Raw genomic sequence first — 11,174 nt, forward strand, 5'->3', positions numbered from 1 at the left:
TAGCTCTGAAACATAACAGCAGACATGTAAAATAAAATGTTTTTCTTGTTTATCATAAGCCAGGCTACATCAAGTATATTAATGCACAATGATCTGATAAATTATGCAAATAATGGTGTGTGTGTGTGTGTGTGTTTGAGAGTGAGAGAGACTGTCTGTATTTATTGAAAGCCAGCAGTGGCTCTTATGATTAGAACTATTGTTTATGTAGATACACCTCCAATATAATACAGTGCTGTTATACAGTATATAAGGTTAACCAAAATGTAATGTTTTGACTCAAATTTCTCTCTTGTGGTTTATGTTCCTGCCTGAAAAGATAGAGAACAGAGACAGAGAGAAGGAAGAGAAGAGAGGCAAAGGGAGACAGCAATAAGCAGAAAAACAGTAGAAAGCAGACGAAAAGAGGCAGAAAAGACCAGAAAGAAGACAGCAATAAGCAGAAAAACAGTGAAAAGCAGACTCAAAGAAGCAGAAAAGAACAGAAAGAAGACAGCAATAAGCAGAAAAAGAGTAGAAAAGACAGGAAGAACCTTTAAAGAAAGAAAGGTAGGTAATGTGTGTCTGTGTGAGAGTTTTTTCCTTTACATGAGGATCAAGAAAATAAGAGATGGATATAGAAATTGTAAATCTGCAATGGTTTAACTTAAATATATTTATGTCTATGCATGTGTTAAATATGCATGCGTCTATACATGGTAATCTGGCAATTTATAGAATTATTCAATTTATTGAGACATGTAATGTGGCTTCAAAACTAATTTTGAATTTAATTTCTTACTGTGCCAAAATAAATGTGTATTTGCAGATGCCAAACATGCGGCAAGTCAGGAAGAGGAAGACGAGGAAGTGGACCCAGGAGGCCATGGCACAGGCCCTACAGGAGGTGAAAGCAGGCAGGCTTTCTCTACGGCAGGCAGCCCAGCAGTTTGGGGTCCCCAAGTCCAGCCTGAGTGACCGAGTCAGTGGAAGGGTGTCCTCTGACTGTGTCTATGGTCAGAGGACACTCCTCACCCTTGAAGATGAGGATTCCCTGGTGGAGCACGGTTTGTATTCTGCCAGTCACGGGTTTCCACTGACGAAGCCTCAGGTCCTGGCCCACGCTCTGGCCATTTACAACCTCCGCCACCGGGAAGCACAAAGAACCGTGCTTGGACGTGGTGGATAAACTTCCGGGAGCGGCAACACCATCGCCTTACTTCCCGGACCCCAGACATCATTGACCGTGGGAGGGCATCCTGCGCCAAGAGGGGGCCAATTGAGGAGTATTTCGGGCTCCTCACCACCACCCTGGAGGAGCACGGGTTGAGGGAGAAACCCCGTCAGATATACAACTGCGACGAGACGGGGTTTCAGCTGGACTCTACAAGAAGGAAGGTCATCGTGCCCCGGGGGACTAAACATGCTCACAGGCAGGCCCAGGGAACCAGAGACCACATCACCGTCCTGGCCTGCCTCAACGCGGCTGGGGAGGATGTCCCCACATTCATCATCTACAAGGGGGGATATCCAGGGGGCCCCTATAACAAGGAAGGGGTTCCCGATGCCCTCTACGGGAAGTCGCCAGCAGGGTACATTGACAGTGAGCTGTTTAGGAAGTGGTTTGTCGGGCATTTCCTGAAGTTCGCCGTGCAGGAGCGCCCGCTGCTGCTCATCATGGACGGACATCAATCCCACCTGGATCCAGAGCTGGTCCGGGCGGCACAGAGGGAGGGGGTCATTCTCTTGTGCCTGCCACCACATACGTCTCACATCCTTCAACCTCTGGATGTGAGTTTCTTCGGACCCTTGAAGGCAGAGCCTTCTGAGCCTGTCTGCTGAGCCTGAAGAGATGGAGCAGACAGTTTTGGAGTGTGGCCGGTGCACGAAACCTGACCCTCCAGAGAGCTCGGAGGGATTGGTGTCGTTGGTCCAGTGTGACAGCTGCCACACATGGTATCACACCATGTGTGTGGGCTGGGACGAGGAGCTGGATGATGAAGAGGATTATTTTAAATGTCATTTGTGTCCTGATTTTTTATTTAATTTTTGATTGGTTTGTTTTTAAATAAATGTTTGCATAGAACTTTTCAATCATTTGCACAAGTTATTTGTCTTTCACTTCAACAATGTAGCTTTTTAATCATGAATACTTGTGTTTTTAGTTGTAATAGAATTCTTACTCTGCACTGTTATGATAGTAATTGTTATAAACAATATGTGTACATAATTGTAGGGCTGCACAATTAATCGAATTTTAATCGCGATCACGATATTGGCTGCCACAATTAAATGAACATGATCGTCTGCGATATTGACGTTTAAAATGCGTGCTCTGCTACATATCAAATCAAGCCCTTCCTCAACTAACAGTCAGCCGACCACCAGGGGGCGAACGAGATGGGAGGTGTCATGCAAAAAAGGTTCTGTCTGCAGTCGACTCCGGTATTAGTAGAAGAGTAGAGAGACAGACAACAGAACAGACGGTCACGGGTGTCGTGTGAAAGGTAAATCAAATGTCAGGAGCAGAAGGTGAGGAGCTAGCCCCTCGAAAAGGATCATCATCCGTTGTCTGGACGTTTTTTGGATTTAGGGCAAGTGATGTTAACCAAGAACAAATCATATGCACAGAGTGCGTTAGAGTTGTGTCTGCACCGCATAGCAATACAACTAACTTGTTCAACCACCTGAAAAATCACCACAAACCACAGTACGACGAATGCATTAAGGCCAAAGCTAACGTTACCTCACTGAATCTCCGTCCATGTCCAACGTCAACCCAGAAACCCATAACAGCGACCCTGCATAGCGCGACAGCGTATCCATCCACCTCCCAAAGACACGCTGAAATAACGGATGCAATCGCATTTCATTTGGCCAAAGACATGTGTCCAATAAATACTGTGAGCAATGAAGGCTTCAGAAAAATGGTCAAGACACTAGACAAGAGATACGTGATCCCCTCGCGCAATTATTTCTGTGATGGCATATTTATTTTTAGTTAGCCCTTTATTTTGGGTACAAATTTTCTTCAGGTGAATAACAACCATATAAGTTGTATTTTGATGCAAAGACGTACATTAGCTGGAATGTAGCACAACATGGAAGTGAAAGCAGTGCTCTGTTGATTTAATTTTGGGTAAAAAGTGTTGATACTATTTTATTTCTATTTTCCTTCTACGAGATGCACTGTGCCTGATGCATTAGCCAGAATGTAGCACAACACGTGAAAGTGCAATAAAAAGATGTCCCAAAAATGAATGAATAATCGTGATAAATAATCGTGATCGCAATATTGATCTAAATAATCGTGATTATGATTTTGGCCATAATCGTGCAGGCCCTACATAATTGTTAAATTCCATGCATCAGCTGGTGTTTTTGCCAGTGATTGACATTAGAAGAGTTTAACAAAACATCCAGCAGGTGGTGGTATACACTCAAACGGAAATTAAGGAGCTTTTATTGCTCAATTTGGAGTTGTTGAAGCGTGATATCTTATTGTGAAGGACAGAACTACGTTCCCGGATGTGTTGACAGCATTGATGGTCATTTTTGCCACCCTGTAACAAGCGAATATCCCCGAAAAACGAGCAGCACCCAGTGTTTACAACGAGGATAGAAGTCTGTACGGATTAGGACAATAGCGGCGCACGGCTAATTCACCGGCGTTAGCATCGTTTTAACGACTCTGGTAAAGGCAAAGCTAACTTTAATAATTACAGCAATATTTAGCTTGAAAGGTACGAAGTTAAACTTCAGTTTAAGACCATTAAATCAACTGAAAACATTACACGATCATTTTTATCAACATTTTAAGTGAATTGTATTGGAACATTAGCTAAAAACTGTTCGGTTCGGGGTACAAATCCGTTACGTGTTCTCTTCCTGTGTTTAACAACTGCTGTAACAACAGACTCATTCGGCTGAAGGACTCCAGTTAACACGGTCCCTGGTTAAACCGTAACACCGGGAACGTTAGCTAAGCTAGCTTGTCAGCTACGAATGTCACGTAACTTAACGGATCACTTTAACACACACGTGCTGTTATAAGATCTCTTATTTTGTTTTAACATTAGTATCGGTGACATTCGAGTGAGTAGAAACCCAATACTTACATTTAAAAGTGAATCCTGCCGCTTCTCCAGCTCCAGCTTCACTCGCCGCCATGTTGGATAAAATCAAATCTTCATCGACACGCAATGCATCTTGGGATATGGTGGGCTGTTGCCTAGCAACGGGGCTTGTTTGATTCCAGCTGGGTTCGTGACTTTCATGTGTGCTTTGATCCTTTGATCTGGGAGGCTTACTGGAGTATCAGAGGGCACATTATATCATCTTATCACTTTAAACAGACGTAGATAGTCAGGAAGTTCTCTCAGCTCAAGATGACCAGACACAATAGATCAACAACAAGCACTATGAATACATCACAAACAACACAGACAGAGGAGATGAATACATCACAAACAGAACAGATGGAGGAGACGGAGGAGATGGGATTTAACATTGTGCCACAGTTAAAGGCCTTTTGTAATAGGCTGACAGAGGAACAGTGGGAACTGGTGAAAGCAGGCACGCCAGACACCACCACCATAGTTGTGATGGTAGAACTGTTATTGGACCTAATAAATAAGTTGTCCAAAGCCATGCTGACCGCTTACAAAGCCACAAACTTTACACAGGTAAAGAGCAAAAACATGGTGTCTGAAGAAGACGTGAAGGCTCGTCTGGGCGACACAATCGCTAACACCTTAAAAAGTTTTCTGGACATCACTCTGGACAAAGTCCAAAGCGCAGACAGGTTGAATGACCTGATCGCTAAAGACGTTGCAGTCCGTGTCAACTCTGCCCTCTCCAACCCTGACGAGTCTGGGTTCCAACAGCACATCCCTCAACCCAAAAGACTCAACACAATGATTCATCACGCCGCAAAAATGATGAAGACATTTGCAGCCAAGATGAAAAAGTTTACACCTCGACTGCAAAGGCAGAGCAGTAGTCCAGAGAGTAGTCCACAGTACTCCATTGTTTCTATGCCATTCGTGTCCGTCTTCCATCTATATTACTCATGGGAGCACGGCTGCGAGTCTATACCTCATGATGAAACCATGGAGGTCCCTGATCCTCCCCTGGATCGCATGTACGACTCTTTCGGTTTTAAGCTTTTCAGCACCCTGGAAGATGATGATCTTCACCAAGTTATTAAAGAACTGCAGGAGAAAGCCAGCAAAACGGACGCAAGAGGATGCAAACTTAAGAGCTTTATTACAAACAACTTCGCCAAAACATTGCTGTGTCGCATCCCGGATGAAATAGAGACACGATTCAAGCAGCCCAAAAGAGACATCAGCGTAACTGATTCAGGTGGCTGCTTTAGAGAATTAGAAGACTACCTCGACAAATGGTTCCCATTGGCTGATGACACACCACAGGCTGGAAACCAGGATTGTGTGGTTCCGATGACGAAGAGACCCAACACCATGAGAATGACAGATGAGCTGAGTGACATGCTCTTCACACACATGACAGGATGTTTGCCGCCGCCCGAGGAGCTAGCGCCGGAGCTAGCGCCGGAGCTAGCGCGAGCGACGAGTGGGAGCAAGTGTGACAAGACCGAGAGCGTATCCAAGTTCTATAATTTGATGTACGGTAATATATGGGACGAAGTGTGGACCGTCCTGGGAGTCATGAGGTGGTGGCGGATCACTCAGGTTGAGCATGTTGCTAGAACTATGACAAAGGCTTTAGAGGACAAGTCATTGGAGCAAGAAAGGAAGAAAGTCTTCTTGAAGATCATCTTGCAGAAGCTGGTTTCGCGGGCATTAAGGAAATGCAATTTGAGCTGGAGCATCGGGGAACCCGAGGCCATCAACATCATTCAGCATCTGTTGGAAAAGATGTGGCCCGAAGTCGAGGGCATCGACTTTGTTGTCACATCAAAAATCTTTAAGGACCTCGACAAGACCATCTTCAACAAACTCTGCAAGAAGATGGGCAATGCATCAATGGTGCTGCTCTCTTTGAGATGTGGGGACGCAGCACTTGAAAACTGCATCGCCTCCTCCATCAAAGAACACTTGACGCCGCCAACAAATAAGAGCTGCTGCATCGGCAAGTTCTTCTCGTCCGTGGGCCGAGGCATCGCCAACGTCTGCAGGCGAGGAGCGAAGGTCGTTGCTGTGTAGGTGAAGGCAACTTTTCAGGTTTTCTCCGGGTTCTCTGATTCCAATGCTTTCGGGCTTCAACATTTTTCAGACAGGCGGTCTCCCATTTCTTAATTTTCAGCAATGTTTTTGCAATTAATTTCAGTTGAAGTTTTTCCTTAAGATACACAGATAACGTTTCAGCGTCTAGATCTGGTGAGAACCTGGTAGCAAAGACACTCACCAGCTTGGTCTTGACTGTTTTGATGGTGCCCACAGCTCCGGTCCCAACAACAGGCTTGACCGTTTTATGTACCGAGTGAGTGAGTCAGACAGACAGTTTTGTGCTGAGTGAGTCAGACAGACAGTTGTATGTACTGAGTGAGTCAGACAGACAGACAGACCGTTTTATGTACCGAGTGAGTGAGTCAGACAGACAGTTCTGTGCCGAGTGAGTCAGACAGACAGTTTTTTGTGCTGAGTGAGTCAGACAGGAGGTCTAACAATGCCTCCAAGTCTTGTGTGTGTACAAACAAACAATCAGTCAAATGAAGCGGCAGCCGTGTCAGCCTAGGCAAGTTGGAGAGGAGAGGGGCCAAAGAGGAGGAGCTGGGGCCTTCATACCTGGCACTCCCACCAGGCTCAGGTGTGTTGGCAGCTGATTAGCAACAACCTGAAAGACAGAAAGACAAACAGGACATAGGCCAAATCCCAATGTTCCCCCTAAACCCCTATATACCCCCTAAATCAGACTGTTTTCAACTTCTGGAGCAAGAACTGAACTTCTGACTCACCCAGAATCTGATAGGTATTTTATTCTTGCTTCAACTAAGTTGTCTTTATAGCTGTACTTAGGCTTGCCTCAGTGGTGATTGGACTGAGTTTTCGTTTGTTTCTGCACTGTACGTTGGCTCTGGTTTATGCTCTTAGATGCTTGTTTGAGGTAGGGACATGCACTTATTACTTCTGGTGACTAGTTGTTCTCTCGAAAACCGATGTTGAATACACTTATTGTAAGTCGCTTTGGATAAAACCGTCTGCTAAATGACTGTAATGTAATGTAAATGTAATGCGGAGAGGACAAGCAGACAGGCTGCATAAAAAATTCCCTTCAAAATAAAAGCATAGGATATCTTTTTTTTTTTTGTGGCTCAAGGTGGAGCCAGGCCCCATGGCCCTCTATTGGCCAGCCACCACTGATTTTATATACAATCTCTAGTAAGTACATACTATATATAAGTATATAGAGTATTCATATTAATACCACCTTCTATACTGTAAAGCAGGGGTCTTCAACGTTTTTCAGGCCAAGGACCCCCAAACTGATAGAGAGATGGAGCAGGGACCCCCGACTATATATAGTATAAAATTGTGTTTTATATTAAACTGGGCCTCGTGCGATGTATAAACATACCTCTTTATTGTGCATTCAATACTAAGCTATTCAAATAATACACAGGTTCATATATTCATGTTTTTATTTTAAACATGTGCAAGGTACAGTGAGTAGGGTGGCCATGCCACTGCCATTTATAAACATACCTTGTCAGCTGATACCAATGCCAATATCAACATGGTCTGTCAATTGTTTTGTCTATTAGGGAGGCAACTAGCTAGATGCTTCAGCTTGCTACCCTAAACAATAATGATTAAGCTGCAGAAGACGCCAGGACTGGCGCCTTGCTGATTTGCGACGAAGAGTGTGATCCTTGAACTGGTACAAATTGTCCAAGTGTTGTGATAATGAATGCCAGATGCGAGTGTGTTTTCCTTTGTGACAGGGACCTTATCATAAACAATCCTGGGGCCAATCCTCTATGCGCTTTACAAGTATAAATATGTGATGATCAGCGTTAGACCGCCGAGCAGCCTTGATGCATAACCTGTTTGTGTTTCAACTCTGTTCCTTCTTGCAAGAATAAATGTCCATTGATTAATGACTTTTACCACGGCTCGAGTGAATTTTTCTAACAGTATCAAAACCAATTTAGCTGCCATTTTGCAAAATAGACTTTATTTTTCTTGACCGCAAAACATAGATCTTAATTTCTTCTCTTGATTTTATTGTATTTTCCCTCCAATCCCTATACCTACGTTTTAGTATAGTAGTATATTGCTTGAATAGCAATTGGTTTAAAAAGATAACTTTTCTGTCCCTGCTCTGAGATCCACAGGTTTCTCTTTCAAACTTACTGCAGGGGCTGAGCAATCTCCCCCTAGAGGAGACCCCTTTCTCTTGGTTCCAATATCCCGACCGAAATGGAAAGATGGAGCCGTATAAAATAGTTACGTTTTACACAGAAATGTCACTTTCAAAGTACGAGTCATCTAAGGGAAGAAAACAGTCTGGCATTGGAAAAAAGTCAGATGTTGCCGGATCGACAAATCCCTGCTGTGATATATCATATTGTATTGTATTGTAATTCCCCAAATAATAACCCTAAAAAAACACAAACATTTATTGTTGCAGTTCTTTTACGTTCCGTAATGTCAGTTAACAACTAATTTAAATACAGTGATATTCATTTAATTTAATGTAGAGGGCCAGCTCATCACGTCATCATGTTTTCATGAAAATTTGATATAGTATAAAAGAGGTAAAATGTTCTAAAACATTCATACTAACTGTATTTAAGTGGTGTTCTTATTCGCTTTGATGAGACAGTTGAAGAAAGGGATTATAACCTGTATCACTTACCAGGATCCTCTGTGGGACTGAAGTCAGTGTGTCTGGGTCTGACTATACAGCCAGTCAGATATGTCATTCCACTCCATTAATGGGCCTTGTGCCAAGGACACGTGTGAACCCCCTAAACAACTCAGATTGTGTGGGAGACAGAGAAACAGAGACAGCAGCAGTACTTTCTGTCCAATAAATGTCCATCATACATAACTTCTCTAACTAGTAAATTTATAGGGCAGTGATCAGACAGCAGAAAGGAATGTTTAACTGTGATGCTGTCTAATATACAGGACAACAATTATGAGGAAGGCAAAGCTTCTTCACTCAAAGTCTTTTCGCGCTATGAGAAGAAGATGCATGCGCACATAAAAGTCCAGAGTCTCGAGGCGAAACCACAGCGCTGCACTGCAACCTACTGGGCATAATACACTTCTGAGGAAGTTAGTCTTATAGATCCTTCTACTTCATCAGTTATTTTATACTGAGAAAGTACATTTGAAAGTTCAGGAAATTACCAAAATCACAGAAATTCATCATATCAAATATTAACCAAATTAACAAAAAATGTGACCATGCATTTTGTGTACGTCACACAGCCATGAGATTTGATGGACTATAATGTTTTCCTTATCTGATCATTTGTTATTCTGTAACCTTGCTGTTAATGATTCTCAGGCAGCATAAATGATATTAGTTGAATGGTCAGGCTGGCAAAGAGTTTAAAGACAATCTCAGGTAAACCCATCTACAGTAAGAAACACTCTTAATACTCAGACATGGATGTACAGCACTCATAGAGTGCAGTTCAACATCTAATGTTTAGTCAGTTTAGAGTAAAACAATAAAACTATAAAGTAGATGGGACACGACAAACTAACTATGGCCGTGAAGTCTTCCATTCAGTTCATAATGTCAAATTATAAACTCTCTTTTTCATAGCATTACATTACTACGTTATTTTCTCCATCCAATATGTACCCAAACATACTTTAATAATGTTTGTGTAAAGGTTTTTTTTGTGTTTTGTTTTTTGCACACACCAAAGATCTATTTTGTTTTACTTTAAGCCTTTGAACCTTACTATTTTTGCATGACTGATAATCCAAAGGGTGTGACACACCACCCAAAGGTTACATTCTTAGAAGGATCAATGCAGTGTTCTTACTGTGGGACCTCACATTAACCTGATTTTCCTTTCCATAAGTATTTACATGTCACATCATTAATCATTTGCAGGATTTATTGGTTCCACATGCTGCTAAATTGTTCTCCATGATAATACGTTTTTATCAGCCCTTGAATGTGTTGTGAAATTGCACCATCTAGCAGAAATTAAGAGGACAAGACTTGTAATGGGAATAGTGGATAGGACCTATTGTTTTTTAGATTCTGGACACACCTCAATCTGCAAAACTATGGTTAAGACAACCAATGCACATGCAGTATGGTTTGTACACTCTATATACATCTATTACATACGATATTATACACATATAGCAGTGTTTCATTCTTAAATTAGCAAATGTTATAAAGGAGGTTTCCCCCAATAAAGACAAAACTTTTTTTTTTCATATCAATGTATTAATGTTTTATTCTAATTACAATAAACAGAATATATCAGTCCCTTATTTGTACAAAAATACCTGAAAAGGTTACAATTAAGATTTATAAGCCATTCAAATATTTACAGATTGAAGCAAAGCACATTTTGAATACAGGAGCTCTCGCTTAAGGAAAAAGAGATACGTTACTGTTTTCTCTTTTGTATTCCCTGAAATACATAATAGTTACATTTTTTTTATACACATATATTTTTTTACTTTACTCATTTGTACAGCCACGGTATCTTGCATTGTTGTTATGAAAATACATGAGTCGAGATGCTATTCAATCAATCTTTGCAGGATTGGGGCCAATTCACTTTCAACTCCAAAAGTAAAACTGAAAGTGCGACGGAAAACACAAGCATTCATTCTCAATCACCTCTCATCAGAAGCATTTGGAGTACCATTTTCTGTTTTTGAACTGAATACAAATTGCAGGGTGTTTGAGTGTGAACATTCCCCTCTGAACGGTAGCTTTGTCTGTCATTTGGTCCACATGTTAGGTCTGCTTTGTGCAGAGAAAGAGAAGTAATCAGAGGCACCATCTGCGGTTACAAAGTAGCTGGTACCAAAACTGACACTGCTCCACTGCCATTTATTTTATCTACATGTTTGAGTGTGATATATATATCAACAGCTTCAACAATAAGAACAAGCAAGATTGTTAACTGTACACTTTAAACAGTACTGGGTTCACTCCATTTCTGCTGCAAGGGTTTTTACCCCTGAGCAACCCCTTTACATTCATTTCTGTGTAAAAAA

At 42.0% G+C, this 11,174-nt stretch overlaps 1 protein-coding gene across 2 annotated transcripts in view; it reads right to left on the bottom strand.

Annotated features, from left to right (window-relative positions):
- Window positions 1–4,173, bottom strand: part of LOC142938176 (uncharacterized) — a 6,328-nt gene extending 2,155 nt beyond the window's left edge. The window contains exons 1-2 of one of the 2 annotated variants that reach the window (XR_012949534.1): window positions 4,098–4,173; window positions 782–1,969 (exon numbers count right to left, since the gene is read on the bottom strand). Coding sequence is in view for 1 of the 2 variants with exons in the window: in XM_076081421.1 (XP_075937536.1) it covers window positions 1,114–1,823; window positions 4,098–4,149 (762 nt within the window). In the remaining variant the exon portion in view is untranslated. The remainder of the gene's footprint in view (window positions 1–781; window positions 1,970–4,097) is intronic. The other variant, XM_076081421.1, reaches the window with a different exon arrangement.
- Window positions 4,174–11,174: the final 7,001 nt, after the last annotated feature.

The sequence above is a fragment of the Anarhichas minor genome, unplaced genomic scaffold, assembly GCF_050575085.1.
Source record: "Anarhichas minor isolate MPS153535 unplaced genomic scaffold, ASM5057508v1 ptg000080l, whole genome shotgun sequence".
NCBI lineage: Eukaryota > Metazoa > Chordata > Actinopteri > Perciformes > Anarhichadidae > Anarhichas > Anarhichas minor.